Source organism: Mobula birostris, chromosome 6, assembly GCF_030028105.1.
Source record: "Mobula birostris isolate sMobBir1 chromosome 6, sMobBir1.hap1, whole genome shotgun sequence".
NCBI classification, from domain to species: Eukaryota; Metazoa; Chordata; class Chondrichthyes; order Myliobatiformes; family Myliobatidae; genus Mobula; species Mobula birostris.
The window spans coordinates 45821073-45842267 of NC_092375.1; the positions used below are offsets into that span (position 1 = coordinate 45821073).

At 43.0% G+C, this 21195-nt stretch overlaps 1 protein-coding gene across 2 annotated transcripts in view; it reads right to left on the minus strand.

Moving 5' to 3' along the window:
- The window catches only part of LOC140199773 (solute carrier family 22 member 15-like), an 87047-nt gene that overhangs the window by 54403 nt on the left and 11449 nt on the right, over positions 1 to 21195 (minus strand). For both annotated transcript variants that reach the window (XM_072262261.1, XM_072262260.1), the window contains exons 3-5: positions 13074 to 13206; positions 4296 to 4460; positions 3285 to 3414 (exon numbers count right to left, since the gene is read on the minus strand). In XM_072262261.1, the coding sequence (XP_072118362.1) occupies positions 3285 to 3414; positions 4296 to 4460; positions 13074 to 13206 (428 nt within the window). The remainder of the gene's footprint in view (positions 1 to 3284; positions 3415 to 4295; positions 4461 to 13073; positions 13207 to 21195) is intronic.

The window sequence follows — 21195 nt, forward strand, 5'->3', positions numbered from 1 at the left end:
AGGTACAGAGGCCCAGGTTCTGTAGCTTTTCAATCAGGACTGTAGGAATGATGGTGTTAGACGCAGAGCTACAGTCAATAAACAGCACCCTGACATGGGTATTTGAATTGTCCAGATGATCCAAGGCCGCGTAGAGAGCCAATAAGATCACATCTACTGTAAACCTATTGTGGAGATAGGCAAATTGCAGTAGACACAGGTCCTTGCTGAGGCAGGAGTTGATTCTAACCATGACTGACCTCTCAAACCACTTCATCACCATAGATGAGTGCTGCTGAATGACAGTCATTAAGGCAGCTCACAGTGCTCTTCTTGGCACTGGTATAATAGTTGTCCTTTAGAAGCAGGTGGGAACTTCTGACTGTAGCAGGAAAGACTTAAAATGTTTTTGAACACCTCAAATCAGCTGGTTAGCACAAGTTTTCAGACCCTTACCAGCTACTCCATTGGGGCCTGCTGCCTTGCGAGAGTTTGCCCTCCTGAAAGACAGCCTGACTTCACCCTCCAAGACACAGATCACAGGGTCAGTGGGTGCTGCAGGGATTTGCATAGCTGTAAGTTGAAGAATGTGAGGGAAGAGAGTGAGTGCAGTTACTATTACGAGGTAGAAGGTGCTCAAAAATCTGAAAGGCCCAAGGGGACACAAGTCACCCGGACCAGATAAACAGCATCCTAGGGTTTTGGAAGTGGTAGAGATTATGGAGGCATTAGTAAAGATCTTTCAAAAATCACTGGACTCTGGCATGGTGCCAGAGGACTCGGAAACGGGAAATGTCACTCCACTCTAAGAAAGGAGGAATGCAGCAGAGAGGAAATTATAGCCCAGTTAGCCTGATCTCAGTGGTTGGGAAGATGATAGATTCAGTTGTTAAGGATGAGGTTATGGAGTACTTGGTGACATAAGACAAGATAGGACAAAGTCAGCATGGTTTCCTTAAGGGAAAATCTTGCCTGATGAAACTGTTGGAATTCTTTGAGGACATTACAAGTAGATACAGGGGATGCAGTGGATGTTGTATATCTGGATCTTTAGGAGGCCTTTGACAAAGTGCCACACATGAAGCTGCTTACCAAGTGTTACAGGGAAGTTACTGGCATGGTTAGAGCATTGGTCGATTGGTAGGAGGCAGAGAGTGGGAATAAAAGGATCCTATTCTGGTTAGCTACCAGTGACTAGTGCTGTTTTGCAGGAGTCGGTGCTGAGACCACTTCTTTTTATGCTGTATATCAATGATTTAGATGATGGAATAGATGGCTTTGTTGCCAAGTTTACAGATGATACAAAGATTCATGGAAAGGCAGGTAGTGTTGAGGAAACAGGCAGGCTGCAGAAGGACTTAGATTATGAAAGTGGGCAAGAGAGTGGCAAATGAAATACAATGTTGGAAAATGCATAGTCATGCACTTTGATGGTAGAAATAAATGTGCAGACTATTTTCTAAAAGGGGAGAAAAGCCAAAAATCTGAGATGCAAAGAGACTTGGGAGTCCTTGAGCAGAACACCCTAAAGGTTAAATTGCAGGTCGAATCAGTGGTGAGGAAAGCAAATGCAATGTTAGCATTCATTTCAAGAGGTCTAAAATAAAAGAGCAGTGATGTAATGATGAGGCTTTATAAGGCAGCAGCGAAGCCTCACCTTGAGTATTGTGAGCAGTTTTGGGCTCCTCATCCAAGAAAAGATGTGCTGGCATTGGAGAGGGTCCAGAGGAGGTTCACAAGGATGATTCTAGGAATGAAACTTTCATCATTTGAGGAACATTTGATAGCTCTGTGCCTGTACTTGCTGGAATTTAGAAGAAGGAGGGGAAGGATCTCATTTAAACCTTTCGAATGTTGAAAGGCCTGGACAGGGTAGATGTGGAAAGGATGTTTCATGTGGTGGGGGAGTCTAAGACAAGAGGGCACAGCCTCAGGATAGAGGAGTGCCCATTTAAAACAGAGATGCAGAGAAATTTCTTTAGCCAAAGGGTGGAAAATTTATGAAATTTATTACCACAGGCAGCTGTGGAGACCAGGTTGTTGGGCGTACTTAAGGCAGATCATGATAGATTTTTGATTGGACACGGCCTCAAAGGTTATGGGGAGAAGGCTGGGGCTGGGGCTGGGGCTGGGGCTGAAGAGGGGAAGAAAAGGATTAGCCATGACTAAATGGTGGAGCAGACTGGATGGGCCACATGGCCTAAGACTGCTCCTATGCCTAATGGTCTAAAGTGGCAGCTACTTGATCGCGTAGTGTTCCAAATCTAGTGAACAGGATTGGGACAGCATTGCCATGTTTGTACACCACGATCATGAAGCATACTCCACCGTCCTTGGTTTAAAAGGCTATCTTGGCGGTGTATTGTGAACCCATCAATCTGAACTGCTCCGTTTGGAATGGAAGGGGTTAACCAAGATTCTGTAAAACAAAGGACACAAGCGGTCCTAACATCCCTCTGAAACAGCACTCTAGCTCTGAGATGGTCACTTTCACTGACAAATGTACAGGCTCTGGTAAGTAAGACAGTTGGTATTGGGAGTCGAAAACCTTGTTTTTTTTTTTAATTTAAATGCGCCATTAGCCCAGCACGACAACCTTGTTTCTGCCACAGTCTTAAAGGGCCAGTGCACTGACCAAGGTCTGATCTATTTCCAGTTTTGCGCAGCGATAGATTGCTTAATCACATTAAAACACCTTTACTAACTGAAAATCACTGTCGCTCACCTAAGGAAATGATAGAAAATAATTAAAGACACAATTCTAAAAATAGGAGTAGATCTTTATCAGCATCATGGACGTGTTTACCATTAGTAGATTCAGACATGTTGAAGCCAGTCAAGCTTGTCTGAACTGTCCAGAAACTGAACACAATATAAATGGGAATTTATTTTATTAACCATTATGAATTTAGTAGCTTTAGAAGTGCTCCAACAGAAATGGGCTCAGGTGGATCCAAGGTTCTCGCTAAAATTATTCCGGAGCAACCTACGTCATGCTCCAGGATAGTCCTTTTTGATTTATAATGAGAAATATGTAACAAAGCTTCCTTGCAACTATGACTTGCACGATGGAAGCAGCTTGTTTGTATCTTTATTCCATTAAATTTAATGTAGTACAGTCATTGTAATTTTCAAGTGGGAAAAGGATTTAAACACACCAAACCAGTTCCTTCATTAATCTAAAAAATATTATTTCCAATGTTCTTTTTCCTGTAAAAAAGATGCCTACAAAGATCCAGAAAATCTTCCTTTCACAATCAGCTACATGTAAGAAATTTAACACAAGTGTAAGAAAGCATACTTACAAAGATGGCAGCAGAATAAGTACTCCTTCAATATTGATCACAATAGCCAGTATCCTCCATGATCGAATAAAGTACCCAGTCAACGCATACAGAGTAATTCCAATAGCAAATGAGAAGCTCTGTAGTGAACCTGGCAGAGGGGCAGTTGGAAAAAGGCGTTATTTTTTAAATTCACATTAATTGCAAAAGACTTCAAATTACTGACTTGCATCAAAATAGTGGTAAACACTTCTTACTTGGTAGAAGAATCAAAAATAAGAGCAACTTTTCTAAACTTAAAATTCAGTTTTCCTGATCTCAAGAAAAAGCACAAGAGATTCCAGTATTCTCCCATCATGAAGTTTTAACATTCTTATTTAAATGCAAGCAAAAATGGCAAAGCTGCTCCTTAGATTCTAGGTATTTTACTCTCATTAAATAAAAGATTACTTGACTTGGGGTCAGGAGGATGAGTAAGTAAATGGAAATTTTTTTTTCCTCTTTTTTTTTGTCACCAAGATTTTTTCAATCTTTAAAACAATGTTTTTTTTCTCTCTTGAGACATTGTAAGTGTTGCCTACTTCGATGTACTCTTGTTAACTTTAGATAATAATAATAATAAAAAGATTTGAAAAGAAAAGAAGGAAAGAAGCAATAATATTGAAATCAGCCATCATTTCAGCTTGCTTTACTCCAGACAGAAAGCTATATTGGGTAAACATCACAAAATTTAACTGGATTTCACAGCATCACCTCCCCATTTGAAATCAGAAATGCTGCTTTTTCTCTCTCAAAGAGGCTGTGCAGAGACTTCAAAGTCTTTAAGAAAGCAGTGAAAAGATTTCTAGTTCAGCTCAACACCAAACCAAATGATCAAGAATTCAACAGAAAACTTCTTCAACCAAATGGTGGGAACCATGGGGTACCATAAATACAATCCTACTTTTCTAGAAACAAAGCATTCCATCAGAAGTGAAGTAAGTGCCTCTCTCATTTAAGAATTTTAAAAAAATACTAGCATTAGTATCTTACCAACTATTGCCCAATAAGAAACAGACAAATATTCTTGAAGTAGAACGAAGGACACCAATCCCATTCCTCCATTGGTCACACCGACAAAGAAACGTGATACCAAAAACATTTGGTATGTTGGAGCAATTCCACTTGCAATACCAAAAATGATATCAAGTGTAAGACCTGCAGCAAAAAACAAAACATTTAGGACTGTATTAGAAATGCAGTTATTTGCTATTGAACACCAAAGTAATCAGCACAGAAAGGGGTCATCACAGCATTATAATGTGAAACAGATCTGCCTACCTTCAGCGGGGCACACTGCTTTGAATGGAAGCTAGTGAAAGACTTAGCCCTCTGCTGGCACTCTTGCCGCAAACAAAAGGTTGAAAGTGATCTCATTACAACATGCATCACCGTGGAATGAGACACTGAGGCAATGTGTCACAGCTGGGTTGAGCCCCTCACTGAGATTTGTGGCTCAAATATACAGCTTGACCAATATACTAAGCCAGTTCCGAGAGACTGCCTTCAACTGGTTCTTGCAATCCTTTTCATTTCTCGGGTTGGATATGGAAGCTACCTGTTCTTTCTCTTTGTTTAGCTGGAAGGCTCTTGCAAACTTGAGAGCACTCCATAGTAACACATGCAGCTGATGCATCGGGGAGCGTGCAGTCAGACGAGAGGAAGATGGCAGCTTCCATTACATCCACCAGGAAGAGGTGAGAGGGGCTAGGATTCCAGGTGGCCTGTAAATTGCAGGCAGCAGCCACTACCTATCCCCAGCCGTGGCCCACACTCATTGTTGCCAGCCAAATGCACACGAATTCTCAACTCAACATCAAGTGGCTAGCCCTTTCACCTCAGCTACCACTGCACATCACTCTACGATGAAATGTGTGAGATCAGATGATCTGATCAATGAAATGAGATCAGATTCATTGCTGTCAGAATGAATCACACCAGCTTCCCAGTGCAGTAGTTTGAGCAGATGTCCCTTTTTAAAAAAGTGCATAGTGGCATGTGCCCATGATGTCTGAATTCTAGGATTAAGAATACCATAAAGCAGTGCTCTGCACAGTGGCACTGCGTAGAGTGCCAGTACAGCTTCACTGACTAATGCCATAAGAATTTCCCTCGGTTCGGAAGATATTGAGATGTCATGAAAGTGGGAAATAATGATTGCAGACCTTTCTCTTTCTTTGCCTGAAAAGAGGACCGAAAGGGAATGAATGCATCTGCTCAATTACACATAAAATTTACTTGCTGGGAACTGTGATTAGTCTATATCGTCTATAATTTACCATTAAAGAACTTACTGCTGATCTCAAAACTGTACAAGTAAGCCAATACATTTTATTAAAATATTGAAAATCCTCATGCAAGAGTCAGAATTTGCAATCTTTATTTCACAATCTCCCCAACACATTCTTCCAAATTTGGTCAAATGCAAACTTTCATATTTTGCATTGTAAGAAATTTGTTCCAAAGGTTACAATAGAGTACATTGAAGGTGAAAATTCAGATGCCTCATCCCATACTCTCAACTTATTTGCACCTTTCGATAATTTTAATTAACCAAGTCCAATCTAATGCCATTATTATTTTGCTGGCTGGAGTCACACTCAATAACTCAATGCCATTTTGCGAAGTATAGTCAACATTCCAGTTTGAAACCTATATAGAAAACTCTGGTGCTTTAAAAGCATCTAGTGGCTGAGGGGCAATTCTCTGCATTTGATGTTGAGTAATCAAGCAGATTTGGTTAGGGAGCTTAAAGGAACCCCAAGAAGTTCAAAATATGATAGAAATCACTCTGCAGCTTGAGAGGGAGAAGCTAAAATTAGATGTACTGGTGTCACAATTCAGTAAAGATAACTAGAGGCATGGAAGAGGAGCTGGTCAAAGTTGATTGGAAGGGGAGACTAGCAGGGATGACAGCAGAACAGCAATGGCTGAAGTTTCTGGAGGCAATTCAGAAGGTGCAGGATAGAGGCATACCATAGATGAAGATAACATTGGAGAGGTAGGATTGGGGAAAAATAAATGGAAGATGAAATGAATATTTTGCACCATTCCTCACTGTGGAAGATACCAGAAATATGACAGAAAGTCGAGAGAGTCAGGGGGCAGAAGAGAGTGCAGTCATCATTACTAATGTGGTGCTGAAAGGTCAAAGGCAGATAAGTCACCTGAACCAGATGGACTACACCCCAGGGTTCTGAAACACATAGCTGAACAGATTGTGGATTCTTTCAAGAATCACTAGAGTCGGGAATGTTCCAGTGGACTGAAATCGCAAATGTCACTACACTCCAAGAAGGGAAGGAGGGAGGCAGAAGAAAGGATATTATAGGCCAATTAATCTGACCTCAGTGGTTGGGAAGATGTTGGACTCCATTATTAAGGGTAAGGAGTTTGGGGTACTTGGAGGCAAATAGACAAAAGTCACCATCGTTTGTGTAAGGAGAAATCTTGTAACAGATGGGATAGACAAAGGAGTCAGTGGATGTTTTTTAATTTGCATTTTCAGGGTACCCTTGACAAGGTACCGCACAATGCTGCAACACATGATGGCTGCCTACAGCATTACTGGAAAGATACAGTGCGTCTAAAAGCATTCAGCCCTCACAACTATTTTCATGTTTTACTGTCTTATCTTCTAACTTGAAAATATATTGAAATATGATTTTTTTGAACTAATCTACAAAACATCCTGCATCATGTCAAAGCAAAAGAAAAATTCCAAAACCAGTGAACAGTTTACTAAAAATTAAAAACCAAACTTGGGGCTGAAAAATTACAATGCTAACTTTCCTCAGGTGCAATAAACTGTATAGGTTAACCACCGATTTTCCAGCACCCTTGGTTCCTGAGCCTTGCCCGATTAACAGTTTTGCCAGATTAAAAGAGGTCACGCAATAATGTTGGCAAAAATGGACTGCAGAAGCTCAAGAATTAATAATTAAACAAAAATTATATAAAAATTTATTAATTATTGTGCATACAAAGTGTTGCTTCTCAGTTATTTTCTTAAGTATTTCATCCAGGCGAAGTTGTTTCATGTGTTTTGATCTCTCCGTGTAATTTTTCTTGCATCAAATAAAAATTCATTAGCTCTTGTTCTGTGACAAAGGTACGTTTCTCTAACTTTTTGATGAAAATCATCCAACAACTCTGACTTGTCAATTGTAAATCCTTCAGTTTCATCAATATCGCTGCCATCTTCATCACTTGCAGTGTTTTAGCCCGCATTCAGAACACTGTCTATAATTTCTGAGTTCGTATGGTGATGCAAAACAGGTATTTATTTAGTTGATGACAATCATCTACACGTAGATTTTCTTCATTAAGGGTACTTGCTATATCTTTGAAAGCAGGTCCTGTAACACCTCTTGCATATGCAAGCAAATCATGAACATCTACTTTCTCCCTTGGTACATGAAATCCGGTAAAATCATCGTCAAGCTTTTCTTCAGGCACATTATCAAACGTCAAGGCAGGCCACAACTTATGCCAGCCATTCTTTAGTGTCGAAGGTTCTACCTTCTCCCACCCTCAAGCAATGAAACAAAGAACATCTTTCATGTTAAATTCTTTAATAAATGTCTAAGCAGAATTGCCAGCATTCACCTCATCTTACAGGTGTTCAATGAAAAGTGAGCAATACTTGGTCAAACCATCAGTTTCTGGAAGATTGGTGGTCAGCCTGTATTACCCTACAAGCTCATGCAATTTGTTGATGTAGGAAATTGGAGGATCACTTGTTTAAGAATAAATACCCCCTCTCTCTGCAAGGTCCAACAGTATGATAGATTTTCAACAGAGCAAACCAAAATGAAGACATTCAAGAGTCTTCGAAATAATAGAGAATCACAAATCCGGGGACGAGTAAAGGACCATTTCAAAGGTATTGATCACATCTCAGAGCAGTCTACCTTGAAAAAGTGGAAAAAATATGAAACCATAGCCACACTGTCTAGATCAAGCTACCCATCTAAATTTTGCCACCGGAGATGAATGGCACCTGTAAGAGAGGCTACTATGACACCACCCGCCACTAAGTGAGCTGCAGGTCAGTGGCTGCAACTGGAGATGAAGTTCGTAGCTTCATTATCTCTAAGACCTTGCACAAAAACAGTATTTATGGAAGAGTGGCAAGGAAGAAACCCTGGCTTAAAAAAACATATCCTTGCCTGTAAGGTCTTCTCAAAGCGTAACTTAGAAGATACGGCAAAGATGTGGAAGGCGGCCTTGTGATCAGATGAGGCTGAATTTGGACATTGTGGCCTCAATACCAAGCGGTACATGTGGTGCAGATCTAATACTGTGCACCAGCCAGGTGACACCATCCCCATTGTAAAATATGGTGGAGGTAGCATCGTGCTATGGGTATGCTTTTAGCAGCAGGGATTGGAAATTTGATCAGGATTGATGGGAAGGTGAATACCACTAAATACAGAGAGATTTTGGATAAAAACCCACTAGCCTCTGCCAGAAAGCTTAAGCTGGGGAGGAAGTTAGTCTTTCAGCAAGACAACAACCCAAAGCACACTGGTAGAGCAACCACGGAGTGCAGGATTCCTCAAAGGTTACCTTGCAGGTTGAGTTGGTGGTAAAGACGGCAAATTCATTTTAAGAGGACTGGAATACAAACGCAACAATGTGACTGATGCTTTATAAGACATTGATCAGACTATATTTGGAGCAGTTTTGGGTATCTTATTTCAGAAATGGGGCAAGATAACATTGGCATTGAAGAGCACCCAGAGGCTGATGAGAATGCTTCTAGGAATGAAAGTTTAACGTACTAGAAGGATCTGATGGAACTGGGCCTTTAGTCGCTGGAGTTTGGAAGATCGAGGAGGGATCTCATTGAAACTTATTAAATATTGAAAAACCTTGATAGAGTGGATGTATGGGAGTCTAGGAGCAGAGGGCACAGCCAGCAGAGGGATGTCCATTAGAATGGAGAAATTTGTTTAACCAGAAGGTGCTGAATTTGTAGAATTTATTGCCATGGATGGCTGTGGAGGCCAAGTCATTGCGCCTCTGATGTTTGAATTTTCTCCCCGTTTAGAAAATAGTCTACTTTATTCCTTCGACCAAAGTGCATGACCATACACTTCCCTATACTATATCCTATCTACCACTTTGTTCATTCCCCTAATCTGCAGACACCCTGCTTGCTCAACACTATTTGCCTGCCCACCTATCTTCGTATCACTGCAAACTTGACCACAGAGCCATCAATTCTGTCATTCAAGTGATTGAGATATTACATGAAAAGGAGCGATCCCAATACCGAGCCCTGCAGAGCATCTCCAGACATCAGCAGCCAACCAGAATCGGCCTCCTATTCTGACACTTTGCCTCCGTCAGTTAGCCAATCTTCTATCCATGATAGTATCTTTCCTGTACTACCATCGGCCTCATGTAAGTAGCCTCATGTGCGGTGCCTAGTCAAAGGCCTTCTGAAAATCAAAGTGCACAACATCTACCGATTTTCCTTCATCTAGCCTGCTTGTTATTTCCTCAAGTAATTCCAACAGATTTGTCAGCTTCAGATAGTTAACTAAATCTGGTTCTTTACACAACACCCAAACCACAATTGCTTTTCCCCAGAGGGCTCAACCTTGAACTGCTCTAAAAGCCATCTCACTGATATTCTACAAATTCCCTCTTGGGATCCAGCACCAACTTGATTTTCCCCAATCTGCCGACATATTGAAAATCTTATTGTAACATTGCCCTTATTACATGTCTTTTGTATTTCCCATTAAAATTTTAATCCCACATCCTGGCTATTGTTCTAAGGCCTATGTATATTTCCCGTTTCACCTGTCAATCTGTTGGGGTTATCTATTGTGTCCGGTACTCCCAATGCCTTCTCTACATTGGTGAGACCCATTATAAATTGGGGGACTGCTTCATCAAGCACCTCTGCTCCATCCGCCAAAAGCTGAACTTCTCGGCAGCCAGACAATTTAATTCCAATTCCCATTCTGACATGTTGGTCCATGGCCTCCTCTTGTACCATAATGAGCCCCCCATCAGAGTGGAGGAATAACACCTCCAATTCAATCTGAGTAGCCTCCAACCTGATGGAATTTTATTTTTTACCAAAAGGAGGAATCAATGTTCATGCCCTTCCCCCTCCCCTCATTCTCACTCTTGGCCTCTTACCTCTTCTCCTCACCTCCCCCCTGCATACCCCTCTTCCTATGGGCCACTCTCCCCAGCTCTTTACCTTTCCTACCCACCTGGCTTCACCCATCACCTTCCAACTAGTCTCTTTCCCTTCCCCCTATTTATCCTGCTGTCTTCCCCTTCCTTTCCAGTCTTGAAGATGGGTCTCGGCCCAAAACGTCAAACATTTATCAATTCCATAGAGGCTGCCTGACCCGTTGAGTTCCTCCAGCATCGTGTGTGTTACTAGAAAAGCACGGATGTAATGCTGAGGCTTTATAAGGCATTGGTCAGACCAAGCTTAGAGTACTGAGAGCAGTTTTGGTGCTATTATCTAAGGAAGTGTGTACTGGCACTGGAGAGGCTCCAGGAACAATCCCAGGGATAAAAGTATTAATGTTGGAGGAGCATTTGATGGCTCTGGCCGTGTACTCATCGGGATTTACAACACCAAGGGTGGGGTATCCTCATTAAAACCAAGCAAATATTGAACATAAGAATTGATATCGAGAGGATGTTTTCAATAGCAGGAGAGTGTTGTGCTGGGGGCACAGCCTCTGAATAGAAGGATCTCCTTCTAGAAAAAAATGAGGAAGAAATTCTTTAGCCAGATGGCAATGTGGGCTGTTATGGTTTGCAACTGATGTTAAGAGTTAAAAAAAGGCAGAAAACAGACAAATTACAGGTTCATTAGCAGCAAGTGTCAGGTAATAATAATCAAAAATTTAAAAAGCAGAAATGGCTGTCTGCATTGGAAAGAAAGACAAGTTGTTCCATGCTCAGTGTTTATTTTCCATTAGTTTTATGTTTTGGAGTTAAAAAACATAACAGAGGCCAAATCAGTAAGTACATTTAAAGTATCAGTTGATGGATTCTTGATGGGTAAGGATGTCAAAAATTTAGGGCCGTCAGGAAAATGGGGCTGAGAAGCAAGATGACAGAACAGACTCGATGGGCCGAATGACCTAATTCTGCTCTATGTCTTATGGTGTCTACAATACTCACCAAATTTCTTATCTCGATGTTGTCACTAATTGAAAATACAGCACAATTCCAGAAGCAAACCAGACTCTACCCCATCACCTCTGCTGTCCAAATAAATCAAACTGCTTGTCTGACATTTAGCACCAGATGAGCAGAAGTTCCCCGGGAAAAAACAATGCAATGACTTCAAATTGCCAACCTACAGCTTTGTCCTTCTTGGAAGCTGCATTATGATTAAACATTATTGATGACAAATGAACAGGAGACGAATTACAGATCAGATGTGTCTCCACATAATTCAATCCATACAACCCTCAACAACATCTAGTTTTGGCTTTTAAGAATCTGAATTTGTACCACTGCCTTTGCTGATATGCTTTTAGATGCAAGGCCCTAGGTCCTAGAGGCCGCACGGTAGTGTAGTGGGTAGCACAATGCTTTAAAGCACAGGCGACATGGGTTTAATTCCCGACACTGCCTGTAAGGAGTTTGTACGTTCACCCTGTGATCGCACGAGTTTCCTCTGGGTGCTGTGGTTTCCTCCCACAGTCCAAAGATGCGCTGGTTGCTGGTTAATCAGTCATTGTAAATTGTTGCATGATTAGGCTAGGATTAAACTGGGGGGGGGGGGTTGCTGGGCAATGTGGCTCAAAGGGCCAGAAGAGTCTATCCCACGCTGTATGTCAATAAATAAATAAACAAAATTCTTTCCTTCAACCTTGTCCCCCAATTCTTTGCTTTTTCAAAACACTCCTTAAACTTTACTGGCTAAACTTTTATCTGTTATCACAACCTGGAGATATTACAGCAATATCCAATTGGTTTTTCAAATTTTATTTGATAAGAAATCAATGAAGTAGTTTGAACTGTTTAAAATGCTTGTATAAAATGCAACATTGTTGTGGAGACAATGTCATAGTGCAAAGTACATTTGATATCAAAAGTATGAGTACTATACACAACCTTGAAATTAGTCTCCTCACATGTAGCCACATAAAGGGATCCAATAGAACCGACTGAAAAAAGAAAACTGTCAAACATCCAATGTGCGGGGGGGGGGGGGGGGAACACAATCGTGCAAATAATAAAAGTAAGCAAATAGCATTCAGAACTGAAGCTCACCAAAGTGAGTCCACTGCCATGAAGCCAGACATCACCACAGCCGATTTAGGAGTCCATTAGTTACAGGCCACAGCCTCAGTTCAGCACAGAGACAAGCTTGCATTTAACACAAGTTGTAATACCATGCAATGCAGTTAGATTACACATTTACATAGCACAGAATTTGCAAGCTACTTGCTTTTACAACAAAAAGCATTTTCCTTCTTCACCAGTCATTTTAATCCACAAGCCATTCTTTCTGCTGTCACTTATCTCCTGGGAGCCAGCACACTATTCTGAAGGAGAAGGTTTAAAAAAAAAATTGGGGCCATATACTCAACTGATCCACAAAAGTACAGCAAGTCCATTATCATCAAACAAGACCTTTGTACTTTATGTTTTTAATTATTCACAGTGCTCGAATTATTACGTATTAGAAAATTGAGAGGAGTCTTTCTTAAGTCTAGCGTGTATCATATTGATAGTTATTAAGAAACACCTTATAAATTTTAAACACCATACCTGTCAAGTAAGTTCTCTTCCTTCCAAATCGATCAGAAATTTGTCCAAAGGTAACAACACCAATCAAAACACCAAAGAAATATACTGAGCTGGCCAGACTGATTTTGTACGAGTCATCTCCAATGAGGAGCCACTGTCAAATTACAACAGACATAATAGTGAGTATCAGTTCAAGTCATAGTTTAATTCCAAATGGGTAAGCACTTCAGTTAAAGTTGAAAAGAGTAGCCATTTCTGGCTAGAAGGCAAAATACCAATTTTGATTTCAGACTGAGTATGACCTCATTTTCTAGAGTAATGTAATTGGGGGAAGTGTACACAATTCACAACCACCAATATTGAGATGGGTTCATTTTAAGAGGCTGCTCTGACATGAAGTTCAGTTACCACACTTTGTGTTCAAGTTTGAGTACAATAAGTGAGTTGTTATGGATTTCCTTAAACATAAAACACCTCACATCATTTTATTTCTGAAAACCTACCTTAATGAGCCCAATGCTCTAGGACAATTCCAGACTTATTGGACATGTTGACCAATGCAGTCGCTTTAAAACTGCTGGAGTTTTGGAAGCAAAATGCCTTTGCATGGTTTGTACAGACAGAGGCCTAATTCACTCTGTGAGAAATCTCCGCTGACAACACCAATTATTCCTATGTGATAGTGTCACTCAGCAACTCCACGATTGCAAGAGTAGAGAATCAACTTGAACACCAACCTTAATACGATAAATACTGATTGCTAACAACTCGCCTTCTGCAGACTTTTGGACTATCAGATTCTGAGCACGCCAAATAGTTGTAATCTTTGCTTGGCCTTGGCAATGCTAAACCATCAGAGCTAATGGACCACATGCTGTCCCTCCTGGGAAATTACCATCCTTGTTCTATTGTTAAAGAACTCCTCATGCAACAAATTCCTGGTCAAGTTCACATAGCCCTCACTAATGCATCTGTGAAGGACTATAGGGAGCTGCTAAAATGGCTGATGGTCTAACTCATCTAGGCAATGGTGCACCATTCCTCCTCCTTTCTCTACCTCAATAAGCCTGATCAGCAAGGACCCCAACATAAGGACACCCACGGCTGTGAAAAAGACGATGCTGGGCCTGTGCTTTTACCATGCTCACTTTGGTAGGAATGCGAGGAGGTGTCGACCGCCTTGTAGCTTCAACAGTGCCAGCGCATCGGGACATCAGAGGTCTGTGAACACAGTGGGTTCCAGCTGCCAGGGATGTCTACTGTTCATTATGGACACCCTTTCAGAGCGACACTTCCTGTGTGACACGGGTGCTCAAGTGAGGGTGCAGCCAGCATTGCCCATTGATGAGAAGGCAAAGAGCAATGAAACCTCACTGGAGGCCGCCAAAGACAACAGAATCCAGACTTATGGGACAGGATGGGTGACGCTCTGTTTCAGGGAGTGACATTACACATGGGAATTCATCCTGGCTAAAGTGGCCAGACCTCTGCTCGGTGCAGATTTCCAGTGTGCCCAAGGACTATTACTCAATCTGAAGAACTGCTGGCTTGTGGATGTCAAGGACTTTGTGTTGTCACCCTGCTCCCCCGGCAAGTTCCCCACAACGACTGTCAAGTGCGCGCACCACTGTATGCAAGTTAACTCAACCGCTGGGCAAATTTCCATACCTCACTGAGCTCACATTCTCCACTACAGTCACAAAACATGGGGTCAAGCAACACATTTCCACGACTGGCCCACCAGTCCTTGCCCGTTCTGGACCCAGAAAAGCTGGCAACCACAAAGGCCAAATATGCCAATATGGAAAGACTTGGAATTGTACAACAGTCAAATAGTCGCTGGGCTTCTCCACTCCATACGGTCCCAAGTCACATGGTGGTTGCTGGCTGTGTGCCAATTACTAACACTTTATCAAGGTCTCTACACCGTTCACTATCTGGTCCCACACACCCAAGTCTCATTGGCATGTTTAGCCAGAAAATTAATTTTTTCCAAAGTCAACTTAGTTAAGGGCTACCATCATGTGCCTGTGTACTCAAAGGACACTCCCAAAACAGCTATGATAATCCCATTTGGCCTCTGATCTTCAGTGCATACCATTTGGGCTGAAAAATGCAATGCAGACTTTCCACCAGCTGCTGGACTATTACAAGACTTAGACTTTCTGATTTACCTGGATGACATTCTTGTTGCCAGTGCATCTAAATCTGAACATGCATCTCATCTCTGCACATTTTGAGTGCTTAAGCCAGCACAGGTTGATTATTAACCCTGCTAAATGCCATTCTGAGTTATCAACCACTGCATCTCTGCAGAAGGTGCAATACCCCTCCCATCAAAAGTAACCACTATTATCGATTTCTCACTAGCCCACACTACTGAAAAACTACTGGTTTTTAGATGTGGTGAATTTCTATCATCACTTCATTCTGATTGCTGCTGAAATTATGCTCCCCCTGTATAGTGCACTCAAAGGCAATATCCCTGATCACATCAACACACATCAAAGTTGTTGGTGAATGCAGCAGGGCAGGCAGCATCTCTAGGAAGAGGTAGAGTCGACGTTTCAGGCCGAGACCCTTCGAGATCGATTGCATGACATTCTGAAGTGGGAGGGTGACCAGCCAGATGTCGTGGTGCACATCGGTACCAATGATATAGCAAGGAAGAGTGAAGAGGTCTTGGACAGTGAGTATAGAGAGCTTGGTAGGAAGTTGAAAAGCAGGACCTCAAGGGTGGTAATCTCAGGATTGCTACCTGTGCTGGAGGAGGAACAAGTGGCTGAGGAACTGGTGTAGGGAGCAGGGTTTCAGATTTCAGGATCATTGGGACCTCTTCTGGGGCAGGTGGGACCTGTACAAGAGAGACGGGTTACACTTGGACCACAGGGGGACCAATATCCTTTCAGGGAGGTTTGTTAGTGCTATTGGGGAGGCTTTAAACTAGATTTGCAGGGGGATGGGAACCAGAGTGCCAGAGCTGACAGCGTGGCTGGGGTGAAAATAAATGATGTTGAAAGTTTAAGCAAATCCGCTGATAGAAAGGTTGTGAGTGGTGGTAAAAATCTTCTGAGGTGTATATATTTCAATGCTAGGAGTATTGCGGGGAAGGCGGATGAGCTGAGGGCGTGGATTGACACGTGGAATTATGATGTTGTAGCAATTAGTGAAACTTGGCTACAGGAGGGGCAGGACTGGCAGCTTAATATTCCAGGGTTCCGATGTTTCAGATGTGATTGAGGCAGAGGAATGAAAGGTGGGGGAGTAGCATTGCTTGTTAGGGAAAATATTACAGCAGTGCTCAGGCAGGACAGATTAGAGGGCTTGTCTACTGAGTCCTTATGGGTGGAGCTGAGAAACAGGAAAGGTATGGCCACATTAGTGGGATTGTATTACAGACCACCCAATAGTCAACGAGACTTGGAAGAGCAAATCTGCAGAGAGATAGCAGGCAACTGCAGGAAACATAAAGTTGTGGTGGTAGGGGATTTTAATTTTCCATACATTGATTGGGACTCCCATACTGTTAGGGGTCTAGATGGTTTAGAGTTTGTAAAATGTGTTCAGGAAAGTTTTCTAAATCAGTATATAGAGGGACCAACTAGAGGGGATGCAATATTGGATCTCCTGTTAGGAAACGAATTAGGGCAAGTGACAGAAGTCTGTGTAGGGGAGCACTTTGGTTCCAGTGATCATAACACCATTAGTTTCAATTTGATCATGGACAAGGATAGATCTGATCCTAGGGTTGAGAATCTGAACTGGAAGAAGGCCAAATTTGAAGAAATGAGAAGGATCTAAAAAGTGTGGATTGGGACAGGTTGTTCTCTGGCAAAGATGTGATTGGTGGGAAGCCTTCAAAGGGGAAATTTTGAGAGTGCAGAGTTTGTATGTTCCTGTCAGGAATAAAGGCAAATTGAATAGGAATAAGGAACCTTGGTTCTCAAGGGATATTGCAACTCTGATAAAGAAGAAGAGGGAGTTGTATGAAATGTATAGGAAACAGGGGGTAAATCAGGTGCTTGAGGAGTATAAGAAGTGAAAGAAAATACTTAAGAAAGAAATCAGGAGGGCAAAAAGAAGACATGAGGTTGCCTTGGCAGTCAAAGTGAAGGATAATCCAAAGAGCTTTTACAGGTATATTAAGAGTAAAAGGATTGTAAGGGATAAAATTGGTCTTCTTGAAGATCAGAAGCTTTGTGCGGAACCAAAGGAAATGGGGGAGATCTTAAATAGGTTTTTTGTGCCTGTATTTACTAAGGAAGCTGGCATGAAGTCTATGGAATTGAGGGAATCAAGTAGTGAGATCATGGAAACTGTACAGATTGAAAAGGAGGAGGTGCTTGCTGTCTTGAGGAAAATTAAAGTGGATAAATCCCCGGGACCTGACAGAGTGTTCCCTCAGACCTTGAAGGAGACTAGTGTTGAAATTGCGGGGGCCCTGGCAGAAATATTTAAAATGTCGCTGTCTACGGGTGAAGTGCCGGAGGATTGGAGAGTGGCTCATGTTGTTCCGTTGTTTAAAAAAGGATCGAAAAGTAATCCGGGAAATTATAGGCCGGTGAGTTTAACGTCAGTAGTAGGTAAGTTATTGGAGGGAGTACTAAGAGACAGAATCAACAAGCATTTGGATAGACAGGGGCTTATTAGAGAGAGTCAACATGGCTTTGTGCGTGGTAGGTCATGTTTGACCAATCTGTTGGAGTTTTTCGAGGAGGTTACCAGGAAAGTGGATGAAGGGAAGGCAGTGGATATTGTCTACATGGACTTCAGTAAGGCCTTTGACAAGGTCCTGCATGGGAGGTTAGTTAGGAAAATTCAGTCGCTAGGTATACATGGAGAGGTGGTAAATTGGATTAGACATTGGCTAAATGGAAGAAGCCAAAGAGTGGTGGTAGAGAATTGCTTCTCTGAGTGGAGGCCTGTGACTAGTGGTGTGCCACAGGGATCAGTGCTGGGTCCATTGTTAGAACATACAAGGTAAATGGTAGGGCAGTGAGGAGTGCAGTAGAACAGAGGGATCTGGGAATACAGATACAAAATTCCCTATAAGTGGCATCACAGATAGATAGGGTCGTAAAGAGAGCTTTTGGTACATTGGCCTTTATTAATCGAAGTATTGAGTATAAGAGCTGGAATGTTATGATGAGGTTGTATAAGGCATTGGTGAGGCCGAATCTGGAGTATTGTGTTCAGTTTTGGTCACCAAATTACAGGAAGGATATAAATAAGGTTGAAAGAGTGCAGAGAAGGTTTACAAGGATGTTGCTGGGACCTGAGAAACTCAGTTACAGAGAAAGGTTGAATAGGTTAGGACTTTATTCCCTGGAGCGTAGAAGAATGAGGGGAGCTTTGATAGAGGTATATAAAATTATGATGGGTATAGATAGAGTGAATGCAAGCAGGCTTTTTCCACTGAGGCAAGGGGAGAAAAAAACCAGAGGACATGGGTTAAGGGTGAGGGGGGAAAAGTTTAAAGGGAACATTAGTGGGGGGCTTCTTCACACAGAGAGTGGTGGGAGTATGGAATGAGCTGCCAGACGAGGTGGTAAATGCGGGTTTCTTTTAACATTTAAGAATAAATTGGACAGATACATGGATGGGAGGTGTATGGAGGGATATGGTCCGTGTGCAGGTCAGTGGGACTAGGCAGAAAATGGTTCGGCACAGCCAAGGGCCAAAGGGCCTGTTTCTGTGCTGTAGTTTCTATGGTTCTATGGTCAGGACTAACTGAAAGAAGAATTAGTAAGAGATTTGAAAGTGGGAGCGGGAGTGGGAGATCCAAAATGATAGGAGAAGACAGGAGGGGGAGGGATGGAGCCAAGAGCTGGACAGGTGATTGGCAAAAGGGATATGAGAGGATCATGGGACAGGAGGCCCAGGGAGAAGGAAAAGGGGGAGAGCGGGGGAAACCCAGAGGATGGGCAAGAGGTATAGTCAGAGGGACAGAGAGGGAGAAAAAGGAGAGAGAGAGAGAGAGAAAGAATGTGTGTATAAATAAATAAATAATGGATGGGGTACGAGGGGGAGGTGGGGCATAAGCTGAAGTTAGAGAAGTCAATGTTCATGCCATCAGGTTGGAGGCTACCCAGATGGAATATAAGGTGTTGTTCCTCCAACCTGAGTGTGCCTTCATCTTTACAGTAGAGGAGGCCATGGACAGACATATCAGAATGGGAATGGGATGTGGAATTAAAATGTGTGGCCACTGGGAGATCCTGCTTTCTCTGGCAGACAGAGCGTAGGTGTTCAGCAAAATGATCTCCCAGTCTGCGTCAAGTCTCGCCAATATATAGAAGGCCACATTGGGAGCACTGGATGCAGTATATCACCCCAGCCGACTACTGCACTCAAAGGCAATACCCCTGATCACGTGCTTGACTGGTCAGCGGACATGACCAGGGCACTTGATGACACTAAACAAGCTCTTTCTAACATGATCATACTGACGCACCCTCTCCCCCACAGCCATTACTACTGATGCTTCTGTGTGACCATCAGCTGTTTGGTCTCTAGCTGGCTGTCCGCCATTTTCATTTTCTTTTAGAGGATCATCATTTCACAGCATTCGTTGACCACAAACCCCAATGCACATGAAGACCAAAACATTAGACCCTCGATCTGCACGTCAGCAATGCCACCTGGCCTACATATCAGAGTTCACAACTGATATACAACATACCAAGGGGAAAAGTAATGCCGTGGTTAATTGCCTCTCACGGCCAGCCACTCAGGCCATACACATCGGGGTTGACTCTGCCAGCATGGCAGCTGACCAAGCTACTGACCCAGAGGTCCAGGCTTACAGAACAGCAGTTGCGGGCCTGTGGTTGGCTGACACTAAGTTCAGGGAAGCTGGGGTTTCGCTCCTGTGCGATGTCTCAACTGGTCATCCTCACCCCAAGGTGCCCACAAACTGGAGGTGGACTGTTTTTAACTCCATACATGGCCTCTCGCCTCTGGCTTAGAAGTCCTCACAGTAGATGGTTGGACTAAAGTTTTGTGGAAAGGATGAAAAAAAGGACGTGATTGGACTGTAGCCTGTGGGGAGTGTCAGTGGGCAAAAATTAACAACCATGTTCAGACACCATTGGCACCTTTTGAAGTCTCCAAGCAACAGTTTGACCATGCCAAAGTGGACTTTGTTGGAACTCTTCCCCACAGTCCCCCTGCCCCTCCTCCCCCAGTTTCATGTACCTCCTTACCATGGTGGACTATATCACCAGGTGACCAGAGATCGGCCATCTAGTGTCAACTACGGCCGCAGACGTGACGCAGACGCTCGTTAGCAACTGGGTTGCTCAGTTTGGCACCTTACCGGATACTTCCTCAACCTCAGTCCCCAGTTCATATCAAACCTCGGGCTGTGATGGCCCAGAACTTCCGCACTAGGCTACATCACAACATAGCGTATCACCTGCAGTCTAATAGCCTCTGCAAACAGTTGCTCTGCTCCTGAAAGACTGCTCTGAGGGCTTCCCTGACAAATGAGCGTTGGCATGTTCGTCTCCTGTGGGTCTTGCAGAGGCTGAGAACTGCTCCAAAAGAGGACCAACAGTCATCCACGGCTGCACAGACAGCCTTTGTGAGTGCCAGATGACTTTATTCCTGACACCATGACCACCTGTTCGGCCTCTCGATAGCATCCCACCCTCCTCAGTAAATTCAATTCCTTTGCACCTATTCCTACCTCCCATCATGGCGTACAGCACTCTTGGGGTTCCTGGTGACCTACATTCTGCCTCGTTTCTTTTCGTCTACCATGATGCACACCAACATCCCCTTAAGCCCCCTTACAATGGCCTGTTCCACGTTTTGGAACGGAGAGAAAAGATGTTTATCATAGATAAGAGGAGTAAACATGAATGCATTTCAGTAGATCACCTTAAACCAGCCCATCAAGGCTTGGAGGAATCTGCTACCATGCCCCTGCCACCACGACACGGCCATAGACATGTCAACACACCCCTGGATGAGCCAGAAGCATCTGCTGTTCCTCCACCCACGGAACACAGGACCTGAGGCGGGTGGCCTCTGGAGAGGTGCACAGTGCCAGTGTTAGTGAATTTCTCCGGGGTGGGGGCTGTGTAGGATAATGTACATAGTGGAACTGTACATAATTCACAACAGAAATTGAGTTGGG